The 21,736-nt window shown below is 42.7% G+C and overlaps 1 protein-coding gene across 1 annotated transcript in view; it reads right to left on the bottom strand.

Annotated features, from left to right (window-relative positions):
• LOC139412863 (filamin A-interacting protein 1-like) overlaps positions 1-21,736 on the bottom strand; it is a 69,832-nt gene that overhangs the window by 26,174 nt on the left and 21,922 nt on the right. The window contains exons 2-4 of the mRNA XM_071159644.1: positions 11,189-11,507; positions 10,793-10,966; positions 10,174-10,352 (exon numbers count right to left, since the gene is read on the bottom strand). Coding sequence (XP_071015745.1) covers positions 10,174-10,352; positions 10,793-10,966; positions 11,189-11,497 — 662 coding nt within the window. The 5' untranslated portion in view covers positions 11,498-11,507. The remainder of the gene's footprint in view (positions 1-10,173; positions 10,353-10,792; positions 10,967-11,188; positions 11,508-21,736) is intronic.

Raw genomic sequence — 21,736 nt, 5'->3', positions numbered from 1 at the left:
AATGGGAAAACATTTCAGTCTCTCGATGTGCAAAACTAATAGAGACATACCCCAAGCGACTTACAGCTGTAATCGCAGCAAAAGGTGGCGCTACAAAGTATTAACTTAAGGGGGCTGAATAATTTTGCACGCCCAATTTTTCAGTTTTTGATTTGTTAAAAAAGTTTGAAATATACAATAAATGTCGTTCCACTTCATGATTGTGTCCCACTTGTTGTTGATTCTTCACAAAAAAATACAGTTTTATATCTTTATGTTTGAAGCCTGAAATGTGGCAAAAGGTCGCAAAGTTCAAGGGGGCCGAATACTTTCGCAAGGCACTGTATATGGTGAATGCTCACGTTTACATCTGTGGAATAGAAGTATGTCCAATGATCTGAAGTAAAACAAATCAAATTACAGTTTATTTTGTCACATGCGCCGAATACAACACGTAGTAGACCTTACCGTAAAATGCTTACTTACTTACAAGCCCTTAACCAACAATGCAGTTTTAAGAAAATAGAGTTAAGAAAATATTTACAAAATAAACTAAAGTAAAAAAATGAAATAAAAGTAACACAATAAAATAACAATAATGATATACAGGGTCAATGTGCGGGTGTACAGGTTAGTCCAGGTAATTTGTACATGTAGGTAGGGGTATGGTTTAGAATTCATTGGTGTTTGTTACAATACAGAGTTGTATTTTTACATTGTTTGTATTTAACTGGGCAAGTCCGTTAAGAACAAATTCTTATTTACAATGATGGCCTACACCGGCCAAACCCGGACGACTCTAAGCCAATTGTGCGCCGCCCTATGGAACTCCCAATCACGGTCGGTTGTGTTACAGCCTGGAATCGAACTAGGGTGTCTGTAGTGACGCCTCAAGCAGTGCCTTAGACCGCTGCACCAATCAAAATTAAGCAACACACAGCACTTGACATAAACCATTAGACCTTACATCAGGGTCAAGTCATGTCAGAGAGAAGCCCCTTGTTCTGAGCGATCCAGCCCCCTGGCTTGTACAAAACATGTTTGTGTCTCTTTTGGCATGTGTTGTTACTGACTGCTGAATGTCATTTGACATGACAGAACACAGAATGACACAAGATTGCGAATAAAATTCCTCCAAAAAGATTTACATGAAATGCCACTGTGATTACGGGCAGATGCCATCAAAACACAAAGAATGTTTGTTTGCCACATCCCAGTTTGAATGAAACGTTTTCACAATTCAGCCAGACAGACAGAGAGAGAGCCGTCCGGCCCGGAGAATGGAGAATGCATTCACCTCGACAAGAGATTTCAACTGGCAGCTCTGGGCCACTTTTCCCCCATAATTCACTCACTATCTTGACACCATGTTGGCGGGAGAGCATGAGCAGCTCCAGCACATTGTACAGACAGACACAGCTGCTGCTGCCAGCCTCAGAGACGTCATGTTCATGTCTACGTCCAAAATGGCACCCTTTTCCCGTTATAGTGCGGTATACTTGGGACCAGAGTCCATAGGGCTCTGGTCATAATTAGTGCACTATATAGGGAATGGGGTGCCATTTGGGACGAAACAACCTTCAAGCTGTTAGTCGCTTCCTTCCAGCCTGACAATATGAAAAGAACTTCCTTTACCCGTGTCGTGCCAGCCATAATTTAAGAGGTACTGTGTAGGCTATCCACTCAAACAACTGCTACAGAGAGAGAGAAATCAGATCTCTGGTAAAAGTATCCTCAACATGTAATTCCTGGCATTTTTGCTCCTCTGTTGTAAATGAAGACTCGTCTTTACTCATCAGATTCAATGGAGGCAGAACATGGGGAAGACATTTCAGGCTTACTGGTGTGTTAACTGCTAGATTTCCTTCTCAAAGTTCCATTTACTTTTTGGAATACCTCTGGGGGAGTGGAATGAAACCCTAATAGCTGGACACACTTACGCAAGGGAGGAATCCATTTATACAAGGGACAGTGACACAAACTTGGCAAATCATAACTGGGCTTAAATTCCCTGAAAGTTGGATAGTTTTATACAGTACATCAAAATGCAGGAGGATAGTAGTGGGAGGCATCGTTCATTATGCAAAGCACTGATGTGCTTAATCATCCAAAGTAATACACTCTCTCTCTTTCTCTGTCTCACAGGGGGGAAATAGGAGCTGAGAGTAGAGTATGTACTCTGTGGTCTGCCAGGCTAATCACTGCATTCTGTCAGAGATATGTAATCACACGACGCCATACAATGACGGCTCCCGGACCTAATAGGCCCACACATTTACAGAGGTAACGGAGAAACGTCTGACAGCTCTGCACACTGAGAAAAGCACTTACATGTCGTAAAAATGGCCTTTAATCATTATGTCCAAGGTTTTAGTTATAGTTCACCTCCTAGACACATTACTGGTTGAGGTATAGCTAGGTACTGTACTGTGGTAAAAATATGGCCATCATTATAGAGCTTGTGTATTGAGTACAGTGCACTAAAAGTGTCCATTAGTTTTGAAGGTTTTTAACAGGCTAACATCACAATATGTAACCTGATGGGATCTGCTTCCGTTCTATTAGAGGCAGACCATAGTGGAGCACACTGATCAAAGCGTTGGTCTCATCATTGTCACGTCCATGGCTAGACAATTCTCTCACTATCTTGCAGTAGAGGAGGAAGAGGGACTGTTGGCAGACTAGTCTGTCAGGTCACAATCAGGAAGCAGCTCACATTTTCCAATCGGTCCAAGGCCACGCCTGTGTGACACAATTACAGTGTGTACAGGTGTGGGATCTTAATTTGACCAGTTTCTCACAGCAGGAACGTAATCCTGCAGCAACAGGACATGTGAATTATTATGTGGATTATAATTAAATTTACATTTTTGTAGGGGTTGATGCATTTTTCATAAGGTAAAATCAAGTCTGAAATTTCAAAGTGGAAATTACAAACTTTAGAATCCTCTTTAAACGTCCCCTGGTTTAGGTTTTAGGTTTGATTTATTCACACCAAAGAAAAGAAGTGAAAGACAAAACAGTAGAGATAAAACAAAACGGGTAAAAACGGTGTGCAGGTGAGGTATGAAGCCCAAAAGGGCTTATATGAAAACCACACCATAACTATAAGTACAGCAAAAAAAAGTTTGCAACAGGGTGATCAAATGAACTGAAAAGAAGAGAGAGAAGTGGATTTCCCCTTAGGTTCCATATTTAGTTTAGTTTGTAGCTTGAGCCACCTCAAGAGGATACGTTTCTACCTGAATACACACTGTATCATGTGAACTGCCATAAAACATATATACAGGCTTTTCAAGTTCAGACAAGAAAGTATTCAGAGAGGAAGTCATAAAACATACCACATTAACTACACTAATCGTCTAACAAGTCTGGTTAGTAGGTATGGTCTTTTCGTACGAAAAAAGCTGTATTCTTGTGAATGAGATTTTTCAAAGGATGAATCGTAGGACACTGACACAACTCTCACACTTGCAGAAATTCTGAATGCACAGAGTTATATTGGCTGAATCACTTAAGCCAAAATTTCCTCAGTCCCTATTTCCCAGTAGTGGAAGGTCAAAGACATACTGACACAACCGGAGCCGAGTTCCAGCCCGTTTTGTTTGGACAAAGCACATCGAGGGGAGTCTGTGTCATCTGTATGTTTAGAAGGAGTTGGTGAATATGTCAAAGCTGTGTGATGATTCTGGACCTCACCACAGTTCCTGTGGTTGGGCCTTAGAGCACACTACTACACACATTTCAAACAATGTCTCCCCTTCAGACATGGAAAACAGAGTTTGCTTACTGCAAGTGTGTGTGTGTCTCTGCTCTTCTCCTTTCCAAGTCCATGACCTCTATGTTTGCAACTCTTTCCACATCAAAAAGCAGAGATAAACGATCATAACATTTTTTACATTCCAATTAAAGATGGTTTCATGTTTCTTTTATCTTATTCCTTGCTGGGGATAAACATTTTGCTGGCAAGTCCCAACATTCTGTCATGTTTTCTCTATACCTTCAGCCCTACACTGAAATTCCAAACAGGAATGTACAGCATGCGTAAGTGTAGCAAAGCATTCTGGGAGCCGTGGCAATACAGGTGTGCTATTCCTTTATTAAAGTCATGACCAACTGTTAAGAGTCTTGGCTGGATGCGCTTTAATCTAATTGGTCAGCAACAGATGATTCATCACTCTGCTGCCTCTAGTAGTTAATGAGAGAGTAATAGCATCTAAAATAGATAGTCAAGATGTGACAGGGGATCCTGCTTGTGCCTGTACCAGTAACAGCTGGATGATAACTTCTTAAAACATAGTCCTGGACATTTGTAGTCGATCCTACCCTGAAGGTGTAGTCATACTGAGAGAGGTATGCTGTTCCTGCTCATACATTATAATGAATTAATGGAAGCAAATCAAAACGCCACAGTGTTCTATCTTCGAGAACTGAGAAGGATCTGCGTCCCAAATGGCACCCTATTCCCTATACAGTGCACTACTTTTGACCAGAGCCCAATATGCGGTCCTGGTCAAAAGTAGTACCCTACATAGGGAACAGGGTGCCATTTGGGATGCAGGGCAATAATAAGCATCACAAGGAATGATGGAATGGCAGTGGAATGTTCCAGATGCACCTGAATGATGTAATCATGACAGGGTCAGTGGACCGGCACACTGAGCCCCTGTGTGTGAGATGAGATGTAGAGAGAGAACACCTATCCATCTTACAATGCTGTCAAACCAATGACCAGAGTGCTACTTTTTCATGAGAAACAGCATTTCTGTCTAAAGGTATAGTCGCCCACTAACAAGAAAAGAAAAACATCCAGATTTGCATATTAACATATTAGTCAACCAAATTAACCTTTCACCTTTCAAACCCAAAAGAGACAGAGTGAGCTGAAGTGCCTCGGTGCCGTATGTTACACACGTGTTGAAATCATGTTTCAGGCAACATCTGCTGATGGTTAGAGTGCTCAGTGCTACTCTGCTCTCACACCCCACTACTGCCACACACAAACACACTGTACACTGTAGTGAGGTCCTCAGGCCTGGACATGGCTCGATAGCCAATTAATCAGAGGGGGCTGCTTGACCTCTATCAACCCCCCCCCCAAACCCTCTCTCCCCCTTAACTCCCAGATTAACATGCTACATGAGCTTTCCAGGACCAGGAAGGGTCACCCAACAGTTGGAGGCTCAGTGCCAAAATAAAGAGGGAGAAAGAGACAATGAGAAAGAGAGGAAGAAATGGAGGGAGAGAGAGCAAGAGAGAGAGAGAGAGAGAGAGAGAGAGAGAGAGAGAAGAGAGAGAAGAGAGAAGGGGAGCTCTGGTGTCTTGTCTGTACTTAAATCCCTACACATAGCCCTCGTAGTATGTAATCACACTCGCTGCTTGCCAGCAGGGTCCAGAAAGGAAATGACTGCATCCAGCGAAAATGCATCATACAACAATGGATTAACGGGCATGAAATGAAAAACTGGTGCTGCGCAGTGCTCTTCAAACGGGTGAGCTATGGCCAAGCTTTAGTGCTGAGATCACAGAGGCTATTGTCGCTCTCTTCAGACCAGTGATAATTGGTTTGTCCATCTACATTCTGTGTGTTCTGAGGTTTTCCTGTTTATTGTTTCTGCCCCCTGTGATTATCTTTGGGAATGGCTGTCTTCAGAACAGAAGCTGCCACACGACGTATCAGGTCCTGAAATGGGACGACTACTACAGTTAAAGTATTTATTGAAATCCTTTGGGGAATTATTTTTGCTGTAGACATCCAAGAGAGTCGAAGAGAATGTGTTTCCATTTTGAGCAAAAAGGTTTATGATGGTTCAAAGAAGCCTTTTTACCCCCTGGTTCATGTCCATGTTTGGTCCAAATGGTAAACACAAGACAAGAAAGCAACACACGTGACAGTCTGTGTACGTGCTGGTGGGCTGTTGAATGCCAATACTCAGAGTTACTTTGAGAAAGTGACTCTAATGTTTCTTTGTCCAGGTCCAACTTTATTTAGTGATTTTGTTTGGCTTGAATAAACACTGTTCGTCATACATGCTACTTATTAAGAGCCTAAATGACACAGTCTTAATGGAACAGAGCCCTTCAGTAATCTTAAGGGTTGCTTACTCTCTAGACATTTGATAGTTTGTAACAGCATAGGATAATATCATAATTACCCAGAATTCAGCCATGTAAAAATAATCAATCTTCTGAGGATAGTCTAGACCAGGTATTCCCAAACGGGGGTTCCGCGCAATGCCCCCGGGTTTAGGCCAAATACAAATGTGTTTCACATTTTTATTCAATTATCATTGAAAACTCTTCACATTTTCAAACAGTCCATTTGTATTTCCAACAGGGCTATACATTTGATTGAGGTTTTTTTCTCACCCGAGTAACCTCGTTTCACTGCCACAAATAAAATTAAACCATCTAGTGTTCAGCAAAATAACAACACAATGCCAAATACAGGTAGCCAAGTCAAATAATTAACATCCAATCACATTAACCGTTAGTCTCTCGCGGGAATTCCACTAACGGTCCATATTTAGCCAAACGTAGCTGCTGCTCATTCTGTTTGTTCGAAAATGGATAAATGGTTAAAAAAGTAAGGCCCACGTCCATAGAGACACATACCAGCTCTACTAGTAGTACTACTACTACCCGCAGTACTACACCTGCACCTGTTGACGACACAAGCTGTTTTGCTTCCACGAGCACATCCAATGGTAGCATCAGTAATTCTATATTTGTTGTTAGCCCAGCTAGCATGGACACTGACAGTTGTGAATCTGATGCAGACGAAGAGCTACTGCCCCCTTACCCGGGAAAGCACAGAACAACAGACAGGGACATTGGACTATCGAAGAGGCGCAAATATGATGAGAACAACATTGATTTGGGTTTCACTTATATTGGGAGTAGTGCCTTTCCTCAGCCACAGTGTGTTATATGTGCAAAAGTACTATCTCACAACTCGATGAAACCTTCACTCTTGCGCCGACATTTTAAGCTACTGGACAGCTTTGTGACATCAAATGGACTTTAGTGGTCAAGATGTGTTGGTATCTGTACTGATGGCGCAAAAGCCATGACAGGGAGACATAGTGGAGTGGTAACGGACGTGCAAGCAGTTGCTCCCAACACCACTTGGGTACACTGCAGCATCCACCGAGAGGCTCTTGCTGCCAAAGGAATACCTGACAGCTTGAAAGATGTTTTGGACACAGTGAAAATGGTTAACTTTGTTAAAGCAAAGCCCCTGAACTCTCGTGTATTTTTTGCACTAAGCAATGATATGGGCAGTGACCATGTCATGCTTTTACAACATACAGAAGTGAGCTGGTTACCAAGGAGCAAAGTATTGACACATTTGTTTTAATTGAGAGAAGAGCTTAAAGTTTTCTTTACTGACCATAATTTTCACTTGTCTGACTGCTTGCATGATGACGAGTTTCTCACACGACTGGCCTATCTGGGGGATGTTTTTTTCTCGCCTGAATGATCTGAATCTAGGATTACAGGGACTCTCTGCAACTATATTCAATGTGCGAGACAAAATTGAGGCTATGATTAAGAAGTTGGAGCGCTTCTCTGTCTGCATTAACATGGACAACACACATGTATTTCCATCATTGTATGATTTTTTGTGTGCAAATGAACGGGCAATGTCAAATGTGATATAGCGAAGCACTTGAGTGTGTTGGGTGAGCAATTACGCAGGTACTTTCGCGAAACGGATGACACATAAAACTGGATTCGTTATTCCTTTCATGCCCTGCCTCCAGTCCACTTAACGATATCTGAACAAGAGAGTCCTATCGAAATTTCACCAAGCGGTTCTGTGAAAATGTTATTTAATCAGAAGCCACCGCCAGATTTCTGGATTGGCAGCGCTCAGAGTATCCTGCCTTGGAAAATTGCGCTGTTAAGGCACTGATGCCCTTTGCGTACCTATGTGAGAGTGGATTCTCGGCCCTCCCTAACATGAAAACGAAATACAGGCACATTTTTGTCACAGCCGGGTTGTGACAAAAACTCACACTCATTCTTATGTTTAATAAATGCATTGTATAGTGTGTGTGTGGCAGGCTTACAATTATGGCAAAAAACAGCATTTGAGAGTGCGCTGACCCTGGTGCTAGAGGGGGTACGCAGCTGGAGGTTGAATGTTTGAAGGGGTACGGGACTATAAAACATTTGGGAACCACTGGTCTAGACAAACAACCAGGGATTAGATGAGGTAAAACAACACCTCAGAGACACCCACCTTTACTCTACACTTGTTCCCCAAGCACTTCACTTGTTGCTCTAGTTCTGCTCCAGCCGGTCACTGAGCGAAGACAGATGACGAAGGCAGACGTAGAAGAAAACTTTCAGCTCTACTTTCTTTACAGTTTACTCACTCAAACCCAAATCTGGATGTCCTCTAGTCTACAAAGCTATGGCCAAACTTTAGTCATTACCATGGCGACCTGACATCTTGTTGAACATGCAGTATGATTAATGCGCTTTTCCTCCTAGGCCATTGTGTTCTTTCTCTCACGTATAAATCTTTCACCTTGTTCTCACAGAGTAATTAACGTGAACCCTGGACGGAGGGATATTTATCATGGCACTTCAACACTTCCTGACACACTCCTCTGAACCGTGACTGAGCCCAGTGCTGCAGGCCCAGGCCGTGGCAGCCAAGCCAAACACACCGACCAACCCAGAGAGGTTCTGATAATGCGGTCATCATAATTAGGGCACCTCACTCTGGACCGGGCTGATGGCCAAATCTCTCTCTCTCTGAAGTGATTTGGTGGACGTGTGAATGAATCTGGCTGAGGCAGCAGGGGCGGCTAGAGGGAGAGATGGATGGAGGGAGAGATGGAGGGAGAAGGTCATACTATACCTGTATGGTACAGTCTAGTCCGTTTTACACAGATTTACAATGATAGATGTCTCTACAGGAAGGCATAGCCTCAGTCAGAAGGTGAACTCCCTGTTAGGGCTTGAAAGTTCTCTGTCAGGGTGGATGCACTTAAGCCAGATCTCTCTGACTTCTCTTCGCACTGACTGACATTGCCATATAAAGACATTACTATTGACACAGAGAATCTGACAGAGTACGTATTTGCAGAGAGAGAGAGAGAGAGAGAGAGAGAGAGTGAGATGTTGCTTATAACAAGGGCAAAGGCAGTTTAATTTTGGGCCAAGTCATCGAGTTTGACTTCAACACACCCGATCTGAACACTATGGTCGACTTTCTAAGTACCAAAATGAGTCTGGGTCATGTTTGAGTTACGACACAATTAATGTCTATAATAGGGGAACTCTCTACTCTGTCCGATGGTCTGTTAATGTGTATAAAGTGTAATGTAGTGTTTGTTTTGGACATCTCCTTGGCATGCCCATTCATTTGCTGTAATATTATACATAGAGTATATTACAGTTCAAATATCACAGTTGCAGAACCCTGGATGAAAGCTAAACGTGTGTAAAACAGGGAACCTTCAAGAAAGTGTTTCTCTGTATGTAACTACAGTCTGCTATTCATAATGTCCTTCTAAATTCCAGGTAAATACCAGCCAACCGTAAAGAACACGTATTACTCTAATATCTAGCCTACACAAACATCAGTAGGAGTCTGTCTATAGCAGCTATTCAGGGTTGGGTTATTGTTCTTTGGAAGCCAATGAGTAAAGTTTCTTCTGGCAGTATGCATCACTCTGTCGTCTTACGACAACATGTCTCAACACAACCTGGGTTATAATACAGCCACGTCATTTATAAGGGGATTACCAATCAAAGGCAACCTGATTCTGATGTATTGAATTATTTATCAAGCGTTTGGTTTTAAGCCCCTCCTTTCTATGTGAAAACAGTAAATACAAACCATCCATAAAGATTTTGGCATGTAGGTGTTCATTTCAAGATCATTCATTCATCACCTTGAGGAGCCTTTCTGAGGAGCGTGCTCAGCTCTGTGTGTGTGTGTGTGTGTGTGTGTGTGTGTGTGTGTGTGTGTGTGTGTGTGTGTGTGTGTGTGTGTGTGTGTGTGTGTGTGTGTGTGTGTGTGTGTGTGTGTGTGTGTGTGTGTGTGTGTGTGTGTGTGTGTGTGCGTGTGTGCGTGCATCCGTGTGTGTGTGTGTATATGTGCATACATGCGTGTTTGCCTGCCTTTGCGCATGTATGTTTGTTAAGTGTTGAGAAACAGAGCAAGAAACAGACCTTTCTCGTTCCTGCTCCAGCAGGTTGGTGAACTCGTCACTCTTCCTCATGAAGTCTCCATGGTTCCTTTTCTCGTCGTCCAGCTTGTACAGGGCGCGCTTGTGGGACTGCTCAGTCAGCAGCAGCTGCTCCAGCATGCGACGGTGGGTCTCCCTCTGCTTCTCCACCAGCTTGTCCAGCTAGGAGAGACCAGAGCGTTTACTGACCACTCCAAATACACTTCCTGTCACCTCTATGTGAGGTGATATCGGATGTATTAATGTATTTTCAAATGTGATTGTCCAGTCATGAGACAAAAACACAAAAATTGATCTTTGAACCTACAAAGTAGCTACTTCATATACATTTTAGCAGACTCTTATCCACAGCGACTTACAGGAGCAATTAGGGTTAAGTGCCTTGCTCACGGGCACATCAACAGATTTTTCACCTAGTCGGCTTGGGGATTCGAACCAGCCACCTTTCTGTTACTGGCCCAACGCTCTTAACCGCTAGGCTACCTGCCGCCCATTTACTGTAGCTGAAGTCTCAACACTTCCAAGTCGTCTTATCAGGGTGCAACACTTCACTGACCCCAGACTTTACTGAGCTGCTGTATTGAATGTTGAGACTGTGCTACCTCAGCCATGGGCCTCTCGTAGATGTCCTCCTGGAAGCTCTCAGCCTTGCTCTGGACGGTGTCTCTCTGCAGGGCCTGAAGGACCTTCTGTGGGGTGACGAACCCATACTGGGCCTCCAAGAGGGCCAAGTCAATCTTCTCAGCCTTCAACACCGTGATCACCTCGTCTCTGGCCTGTGGTAGGGGGGAGAGAGAGAGGGAGAGAGAAGAGGACACAGTTCTATGAGCATGATAGCTAGACTACCCATGGTTTAGTATTACCAAGAAGCCAAGTGATCTGCCTCTCCTCACCAGATAACCCAGAACCAGCCAAACCCTTGCCCAGTCTCCTAGTCTCTCCTCACCAAACAACCCAAAACCATCCAAACCCTGGCCAGTCCCACAGTCTCTCCTCACCTGCAGTTCTCCTTCTAGCATGGAGAGAAGGAACAGAAGGTCATCTCGGGAGAGGTCCCTGGTCTTCCCGCCTGCTGCCTTCTCCCTCCGACTGTTACTGCTGGCACTGCCACTCCCACTGCTGCCACTGCCCTCCTTTTCCTTCCTCTGGACAGTGCCTGTGTCATCGGGGGGCTCCCTGTGCCTGGCCCGTCCTGCACCCCTGCCCTGGGGCTCCTCACGTTCTGTGGCCCGCCGCTGCGATCGTGCCTGGTGCTGAGCCAGCTTGGCCTTTGCTGTGTCCTCTAGGCTGTTGCTACGGGAACGCATGGTTTTTTACCTGCAGGGGGAACAGGAAGGAACATAGTGGAAGGAGATTGATAGATGGGTTGGGGTGGGGTTGGGTGTAGCCGTGGGGTAAAGGGTTGGTGGGTTGAGGCAGGAGACAGCTGTGTGAAGGGAGTGATTTGTTTTATTCAGCCCCGAAGCTCAGTCGTCCAGGCTCTGTATCATTGTGGTTTGGTTAAATCACTGACTCATGACAATGATGAAGCCATGAATGGTCCGACAGTCTTAAGCTCCATTCACTGTGTCATTTATCGTTTTCTGCGTTATATAGTACCGGGAAAGGTAAACATGCACCTTGATGAAAAAGTGATTGTGAATACAAATCCTTAATAGGCATAGGCCAATCTCTGTTCTGTGTGTTTGATCTGAGGATGAAAAGAAAAATGCCTTGAATCATTCATTACATCACCAGTTGTATTAGTGGCCTGGCTGACAGTTTATGAGTAAGAGGGATAGCTGTTTGACTGCATATGTACACATGCAAGGCACGGAATGATTCGGGGATGATGTCATCGCCGCAAGCAGCAGTCTGCTTGAACAGATCTAAACTCAGAGATCTGGGCTCCAGGCGAGAGCAGAGAGCAGCCATATCCGTAAGTGAGGGTTTGCTTACACCATCACAATGCACTCGTCCCAGGAGGATAGCGTGTAATTCCGTAAACCTTCATCAGGGTTCTGTTGATGAGTAAACTGTGCCACAGTAGACACTAAAGCAATCAGGCCCTGTTTGGCCCTAATGGATTGCAGCTATTACTCACAGTTAGTCTTGCAACATTTGAGCTGTTCAAACAGACAAAGGGCACAGCTGGGATCCAGGTCGACAAGGAGCTGGTTACGCAACACCTCTAAAGAGTTCAACCCGGGTCACTGTCTTTGGCTGTCCCCATAGGAGAACCCTTTGAAGAACCCTTTTTGGTTCCATGAAGAACCATTTCCACAGAGAGTTCTACATGGAACCCAAAAGGGTTCTACCTGGAACCAAAAAGGGTTCTCCTATGGGGACAGCCGAAGAACCCTTTTTCTAAGTGTGTACAGCCAAAGTGCCAAACCTGACGATTGCAGAGTGCTCAGTGAGTGTATGATAATATCTAACAATCTCTTTGATTGACTGTCATGAGAGCTCAGATATGCCCCAGTGTTCTCTGCTGTGCTGTGTGTGTTTGTGTGAGACTGAAATAGAGCTGGCTGGAGTGGAGCGTCTGGCATGTCTCCATATCAACTCTGGCTGTTGTTCGCTCACTTCCCTGACAAAGCTGTGTGTTTTGAGAGTAAACATTGCCGAGGGCCTACGCTACTGGTCATTGTTGGGTTTGACAGTCACACAGGCTGTCCTGTTCCATGACTGTAATGGTTGGACGTAGGAGTGCTGGGAAACCTATACTGTGAGAGAACTATACTTCTGTTTAGAACCTCTCACTGGGAGAATCTAGGGTTCCAATCCTAGGCTGGATCACTCCCTTTGGCACATCTATACTGGCTTTGTACACTACTTTCAGAGAAACCTTGGTAACACTTTATTTTTAGAGCCTACTTTCCTTTGGAAGCTCTCACCCATTTCACTCCCTCCAGATCATGTAATAGTCCAACAATAAAGTAAACAAAAATTAACAAGAATGTGCAAAGAGAGACCTTTGCTGGAAAGTACCAGTTATTCAAGCAAGCCAAATGAAAGCACGGTTTGAGATGATGATGTTTTTGGAATTATCTCTGAACTTCTCAGAAGAGCACAAAACAAAAACACCAGTTATGCACCAGTTATGGAACTGCTGATGTAGTCTATGTATGAACTGTGAACATGGTTTTTACTGTTGTGATGTAGTCTATGTATGAACATGGTTTTACTGTTGTGATGTAGTCTATGTATGAACATGTTTTTACTGTTGTGATGTAGTCTATGTATGAACTGTGAACATGGGTTTTACTGTTGTGATGTAGTCTATGATGAACTGTGAACATGGTTTTACTGTTGTGATGTAGTCTATGTATGAACTGTGAACATGGTTTTTACTGTTGTGATGTAGTCTATGTATGAACATGTTTTTACTGTTGTGATGTAGTCTATGTATGAACATGGTTTTTACTGTTGTGATGTAGTCTATGTATGAACATGGTTTTACTGTTGTGATGTAGTCTATGTATGAACTGTGAACATGGTTTTTACTGTTGTGATGTAGTCTATGATGAACTGTGAACATGGTTTTACTGTTGTTATGTAGTCTATGTATGAACATGGTTTTACTGTTGTGATGTAGTCTATGTATGAACTGTGAACATGTTTTTACTGTTGTGATGTAGTCTATGTATGAACATGGTTTTACTGTTGTGATGTAGTCTATGTATGAACATGGTTTTACTGTTGTGATGTAGTCTATGTATGAACATGGTTTTACTGTTGTGATGTAGTCTATGTATGAACATGGTTTTACTGTTGTGATGTAGTCTATGTATGAACTGTGAACATGGTTTTTACTGTTGTGATGTAGTCTATGTATGAACATGGTTTTACTGTTGTGATGTAGTCTATGTATGAACATGTTTTTACTGTTGTGATGTAGTCTATGTATGAACATGGTTTTACTGTTGTGATGTAGTCTATGTATGAACTGTGAACATGGTTTTACTGTTGTGATGTAGTCTATGTATGAACTGTGAACATGGTTTTTACTGTTGTGATGTAGTCTATGTATGAACATGGTTTTACTGTTGTGATGTAGTCTATGTATGAACATGTTTTTACTGTTGTGATGTAGTCTATGTATGAACATGGTTTTACTGTTGTGATGCAGTCTATGTATGAACATGGTTTTACTGTTGTGATGTAGTCTATGTATGAACATGGTTTTACTGTTGTGATGTAGTCTATGTATGAACATGGTTTTACTGTTGTTATGTAGTCTATGTATGAACATGGTTTTTACTGTTGTGATGTAGTCTATGTATGAACATGGTTTTACTGTTGTTATGTAGTCTATGTATGAACATGGTTTTACTGTTGTGATGTAGTCTATGTATGAACTGTGAACATGGTTTTACTGTTGTGATGTAGTCTATGTATGAACATGGTTTTACTGTTGTGATGTAGTCTATGTATGAACATGGTTTTACTGTTGTGATATAGTCTATGTATGAACTGTGAACATGGTTTTTACTGTTGTGATGTAGTCTATGTATGAACATGTTTTTACTGTTGTGATGTAGTCTATGTATGAACATGGTTTTACTGTTGTGATGTAGTCTATGTATGAACATGGTTTTTACTGTTGTGATGTAGTCTATGTATGAACATGGTTTTACTGTTGTGATGTAGTCTATGTATGAAGATGGTTTTACTGTTGTGATGTAGTCTATGTATGAACTGTGAACATGGTTTTTACTGTTGTGATGTAGTCTATGTATGAACATGGTTTTACTGTTGTGATGTAGTCTATGTATGAACTGTGAACATGGTTTTACTGTTGTGATGTAGTCTATGTATGAACTGTGAACATGGTTTTACTGTTGTGATGTAGTCTATGTATGAACTGTAAACATGGTTTTACTGTTGTGATGTAGTCTATGTATGAACTGTGAACATGGTTTTACTGTTGTGATGTAGTCTATGTATGAACTGTGAACATGGTTTTTACTGTTGCTGCGTACGCTAGGTACGAAACCACAAACATAGTTTGTCGATGAGCATACTTTGCTTTGCTGCCTGTCAGCTTGGCCAAGGTGTGAAGAGGAATCTGCCAGAACACAATTAGTTAGTCACCATATGAGGTAAGAGCCCTTACATGGCATGTTCTACTGCTAATGATGATGAGGTGCACCACAATGGTATTATTTTACCAGAACATTCCCTCCTCTATAGTGTTCTGAACAGCAAACAACAATCTTCACGTCAAGTATAATACTGGGGAGAGTTCATAACGATACATTCTGTAACATTGAAATGACCACTGAATGGATTCCCAATCCCCAGAATAGAGGTCGACCGATTAATCGGAATGGCCGATTAATTAGGGACGATTTCAAGTCTTCTTAACAATCGGAAATCGGTATTTTTGGGCGCCGAATTCCGATTTTTTAATGATTTAATTTTTTTTTTTATACCTTTGTTTAATCAGGCAAGTCAGTTAAGAACACATTCTTATTTTCAATGACGGCCTAAGAACTGTGGGTTAACTGCCTTGCTCAGGGGCAGAACGACAGATTTTCACCTTGTCAGATCAGGGGTTCCAATCTTGCAACCGTACAGTTAACTGGTCCAGCGCTCTAACCATTGCGCTCCACAAGTAGCCTGCCTGTTACACAAATGCAGTAGAAGCCAAGGTAAATTGCTAGCTAGCATTAAACTTATCTTATAAAACACAATCAATCATAATCACTAGTTTTAACTACTAATCCAGTTTAGCAGGCAATATTAACCAGGTGAAATTGTGTCATTTCTCTTGCGTTCATTGCACGCAGAGTCAGGGTATATGCAACAGTTTGGGCCGCCTGGCTCATTGCAAACTAATTTGCCAGAATTTTACGTAATTATGACATAACATTGCACAACCTTCAATGTAACAGGAATATTTAACCTTAGGGATGCCACCCGTTAGATAAAATACCGAACGGTTCCGTATTTCACTGAAATAATAAACGTTTTTTTTCGAAATGATAGTTTCCGGATTCTACCATATTAATGACCAAAGGCTCGTACTTCTGTGTGTTATGTTATAATTAAGTCTGATTTGATAGAGCAGTCTGACTGAGCAGCAGCAGGCCCGTAATCATTCATTCAAATAGCACTTTTGTGCGTTTTGCCAGCAGCTCTTCGCAAAAACAGCGCTGTTTATGACTTCAAGCTTATCAGCTGGTGTAACCAATGTGAAATGGCTAGCTAGTTATTTTTTTATTTACCTAGGCAAGTCAGTTAAGAACAAATTCTTATTTTCAATGACGCCTGGGAATAATCGGTATCGGTATCAGCGTTGAAAAATCATAATCGGTAGACCTCTACCCCAGAATGTACCTTTAAAGTCAACTCACCTACAACTGTATAAGGAAGGTGATTGTTATGAAATACTGATACACTACAGTAAACCCAATGGGCAAAACTGGTTGAATCAATGTTGTTTCCACGTCATTTCAACCAAGAATGCTGTTTACCCACCTTTCAACCTAAATCCAATGATATGGTGAAATGTTTTGTTTAACTCACATTAGTTGACAACTCAACCTAATGTAAATCAAATCTCGATGTTGAACTGACGTCTGTGGCCAGTGGGAACACTGAAGAAAGCACAATGCCATGACATTCTTCTCCCCTCCATGTAGTAAACTGACCAGACTAGTTTGACATTCATACTCTGTGACACTATGAATGAAAGACTTTGTAACGTGTGTGAATCTGCCCGGAGAGATTACATTTAATTATGATTTGTTCTACTACTAATCTGGCCAGCTGAACATCACACAGGGTGAGTCCCAAATGGCCCCGTACTAACAACATAGTGCACTACCTTTGACCAGAGCCCAATAGGCCCCGGTCAAAAGTAGTGCAACGCATAGGGAATAGGTTACAATTTGGGAAGCAAACACAGTCATTGTGTCAAACCGGCTCAGGCATTTTACATCTCATTGTCTCAGTCTTCTACATGTCCACAATAGGAGCAGGATCACAGCCAAAATGTGATGTAATGATAAACAGCACTTCATACTGTTTGCAGAGGATTAGCTATTGCTTTGGCAGAGAGGACATTACCATATGCACGCAACATGGATTCATGCTTGTGCATGTCTATAGGCCTATACCTTGCATTTGAAGTAATATCAGAACACACACACACACATTATATTACCTAGTACAGGTAGGTACTGTAGATACTGCCTCTATAGCCAGTACACAAAGCTTGCCTGAAAGACCTGTAACATATCTGTAACATACCTGTAACACAGTCATCATTCCTCAACACAGACTTAGTCTAAAATAGACTAGAAAATCATTTGACAAGTATCCTGACATGCTGATGTGATTATTACCAGAGTAATGACCTAGGAAAGAGTGCTGTGAGTTTGGGGGGATGTGAGGTTGGGTTTATAAGGCTGCACTGTGCCCTCGGCTTGATGAGGTCACAGACCTGGCAGAACTAGACTCAGGCTCTCTCTTACTGAATGGAAACAAAGTTTGTCAAAGGCGCCTGTCCTTTACATTGATGCCTTGCCTGCCTCTCACTCTCTCTCTGACGTGCTTAATCATCCAAAGTAATAGCTCTCTCTCTCTCTCTCTCTCTCTCTCTCTCTCTCTCTCTCTCTCTCTCTCTCTCTCTCTCTCTCTCTCTCTCTCTCTCTCTCTCTCTCTCTCTCTCTCTCTCTCTCTCTCTCTCTCTCTCTCTCTCTCTCTCTCTCTCTCTCTCTCTCTCTCTCTCTCTCTCTCTCTCCTCTACAGGAGCTGCTGCTTGTAATTCAGACTGTAGTCGGAGGTTTACATACACTTTACACAGGTTGGAGTCATTTTTCAACCACTCCACAAATGTATTGTTAACAAACTATAGCTTTGGCAAGTTGGTTAGGACATCTACTTTGTGCATGACACAAGTAATTTTTCCAACAACAACAGACAGATTATTTCACTTATAATTCACTGTATCAAAATTCCAGTGGGTCAGAAGTTTACATACATTAAATTGACTGTGCCATTAAAGAGCTTGGAAAATTCCAGAAAATTATGTCATGGCTTTAGAAGCTTCTGATAGGCTAATTGACATAATTTGAGTCAATTGGAGGAGTACCCGTGGATGTATTTCAAGGACTCCCTTCAAACTCAGTGCCTCTTTGCTTGACATCATGGTAAAATCAAAAGAAATCAGCCAAGACCTCAGAAAATTGTAGACCTCCACAAGTCTGGTTCATCCTTGGGAGCAATTTCCAAACGCCTGAAGGTATCACGTTCATCTGTACAAACAATTGTACGTAGTATAAACACCATGGGACCACACAGCTGTCATATGGCTCAGGAAGGAGACAAGTTCTGTCTCCTAGAGATTAACGTACTTTGGTGCGAAAAATGCAAATCAATCCCAGAACAACAGCAAAGGACCTTGTGAAGATGCTGGAGGAAACAGGTACAAAAGTATCTATATCCATAGTAAAACAAGTCCTATATCGACATAACCTGAAAGGCCGCTCAGCAAGGAAAAAGCCACTGCTCCAAAACCGCCATAAAAAAGCCAGACTACGGTTTGCAACTGCACATGGGGACAAAGATTGTACTTTTTGGAGAAATGTCCTCTGGTCTGATGAAACAAAAATAGAACTGTATGGCCATGATGACCATCGTTATGTTTGGATGAAAAAATGGGGATGTTTGCAAGCCGAAGAACACCATCCCAACCGTGAAGCACGGGGATGGCAGCATCATGTTGTGGGGGTACTTTGCTGCAGGAGGGACTGGTGCACTTCACAAAACAGATGGCATCATGAGGTAGGAAAATTATGTAGATATATTGAAGCAACATCTCATGACAACAGTCAGGAAGTTAAAGCTTGGTCGCAAATGGGTCTTCCAAATGGACAATGACCCCAAGCATACTTCCAAAGTTGTGGCCAAAGAGCTTAAGGACAACAAAGTCAAGGTATTGGAGTGGCCATCACAAAGCCCTGACCTCAACCCTATAGAATGATTTATTTTTCTTTTTTCCCCCACCTTTATTTAACCAGGTAGGCAAGTTGAGAACAAGTTCTAATTTACAATTGCGACCTGGCCAAGATAAAGCAAAGCAGTTCGACACATACAACGACACAGGGTTACACATGGAGTAAAGCAAACATACAGTCAATAAACAGTAGAAACAAGTCTATATACGATGTGAGCAAATTAGGTGAGATAAGGGAGGTAAAGGCAAAAAAAGAACATGGTGGCAAAGTAAATACAATATAGCAAGTAAAACACTGGAATGGTAGATTTGCAGTGGAAGAAGTAGAAATAAAAATAATGGGGTGCAAAGGAGCAAAATAAATAAATAAATAAAATAAATACAGTAGGGAAAGAGGTAGTTGTTTTGGGCTAAATTATAGATGGGCTATGTACAGGTGCAGTAATCTGTGAGCTGCTCTGACAGTTGGTGCTTAAAGCTAGTGAGGGAGATAAATGTTTCCAGTTTCAGAGATTTTTGTAGTTCGTTCCAGTCATTGGCAGCAGAGAACTGGAAGGAGAGGCGGCCAAATAAATAATTGGTTTTGGGGGTGACCAGAGAGATATACCTGCTGGAGGGTGTGCTACAGGTGGGTGATGCTATGGTGACCAGCGAGCTGAGATAAGGGGGGACTTTACCTAGCAGGGTCTTGTAGATGACATGGAGCCAGTGGGTTTGGCGACGAGTATGAAGCGAGGGCCAGCAAACGAGAGCGTACAGGTCGCAATGATGGGTAGTACTGTATATGGGGCTTTGGTGACAAAACGGATGGCACTGTGATAGACTGCATCCAATTTGTTGAGTAGGGTATTGGAGGCTATTTTGTAAATGACATCGCCGAAGTCGAGGATTGGTAGGATGGTCAGTTTTACAAGGGTATGTTTGGCAGCATGAGTGAAGGATGCTTTGTTGTGAAATAGGAAGCCAATTCTAGATTTAACTTTGGATTGGAAGGAGAGTTGTAAGGCATTGAAGCTTGCCTGGAGGGTTGTTAACACAGTGTCCAAAGAAGGGCCAGAAGTATACAGAATGGTGTCGTCTGCGTAGAGGTGGATCAGAGACTCACCAGCAGCAAGAGCGACATCATTGATGTATACAGAGAAGAATTGAACCCTGTGGCACCCCCATAGAGACTGCCAGAGGTGCGGACAACAGACCCTCCGATTTGACACACTGAACTCTATCAGAGAAGTAGTTGGTGAACCAGGCGAGACAATCATTTGAGAAACCAAGGCTGTCGAGTCTGCCGATGAGGATGTTGTGATTGACAGAGTCGAAAGCCTTGGCCAGATCAATGAATACAGCTGCACAGTAATGTTTTTTATTGATGATGGTTAAGATATCGTTTAGGACCTTGAGCGTGGCTGAGGTGCACCCATGACCAGCTCTGAAACCAGATTGCATAGCAGAGAGGGTATGGTGAGATTCGAAATGGTCGGTAATCTGTTTGTTGACTTGGCTTTTGAAGACCTTAGAAAGGCAGGGTAGGATAGATATAGGTCTGTAGCAGTTTGGGTCAAGAGTGTCCCCCCCTTTGAAGAGGGGGATGACCGCAGCTGCTTTCCAATCTTTGGGAATCTCAGACGACACGAAAGAGAGGTTGAACAGGCTAGTAATAGGGGTGGCAACAGTTTTGGCAGATCATTTTAGAAAGAAAGGGTCCAGATTGTCTAACCCGGCTAATTTGTGGGGGCCCAGATTTTGCCTGTCTTTCAGAACATCAGCTGACTGGATTTGGGAGAAGGAGAAATGGGGAAGGCTTGGGCGAGTTGCTGTGGGGGTGCAGTGCTGTTGACCGGGGTAGGGGCAGCCAGGTGGAAAGCATGGCCAGCCGTAGAAAAATGTTTATTGAAATTCTCAATTATAGTGGATTTATCAGTGGTGACAGTGTTTCCTATCTTCAGTGCAGTGGGCAGCTGGGAGGAGGTGTTATTTTTCTCCATGGACTTTACAGTGTCCCAGAACCTTTTTGAGTTTGTGTTGCAGGAAGCAAATTTCTGCTTGAAAAAGCTAGCCTTGGCTTTTCTAACTGCCTGTGTATAATGGTTTCTAGCTTCCCTGAAAAGCTGCATATCACGGGGGCTGTTCGATGCTAATGCAGAACGCCATAGGATGTTTTTGTGTTTGTTAAGGGCAGTCAGGTCTGGGGAGAACCAAGGGCTATATCTGTTCCTGGTTCTACATTTCTTGAATGGGGCATGCTTATTTAGGAATGCATTTAAAAAAATAACCAGGCCTCCTCTACTGACGGGATGAGATCAATATCCTTCCAGGATACCCCGGCCAGGTCGATTAGAAAGGCCTGCTCGCTGAAGTGTTTCAGGGAGCGTTTGACAGTGATGTGTGAGCAGAACTGAAAAAGTGTGTGCGAGCAAGAAGGCCTACAAACCTGACTCAGTTACACCAGCTCTGTCAGGAGAAATGAGCCAAAATTCACCCTACTTATGCTACCCGAAACGTTTGACCCAAGTGAAACAATTTAAAGCCAATGCTACCAAATACTAATTGAGTGTATGTAAACTTCTGACCCACTGGAAATGTGATGAAAGAAATAAAAGCT

Source organism: Oncorhynchus clarkii, chromosome 7 (assembly GCF_045791955.1).
Source record: "Oncorhynchus clarkii lewisi isolate Uvic-CL-2024 chromosome 7, UVic_Ocla_1.0, whole genome shotgun sequence".
In the NCBI taxonomy this organism is placed as follows: domain Eukaryota; kingdom Metazoa; phylum Chordata; class Actinopteri; order Salmoniformes; family Salmonidae; genus Oncorhynchus; species Oncorhynchus clarkii.
Note: the sequence above shows the minus strand (reverse complement) of the source record. Positions and strands in the feature narration are given on the sequence as shown.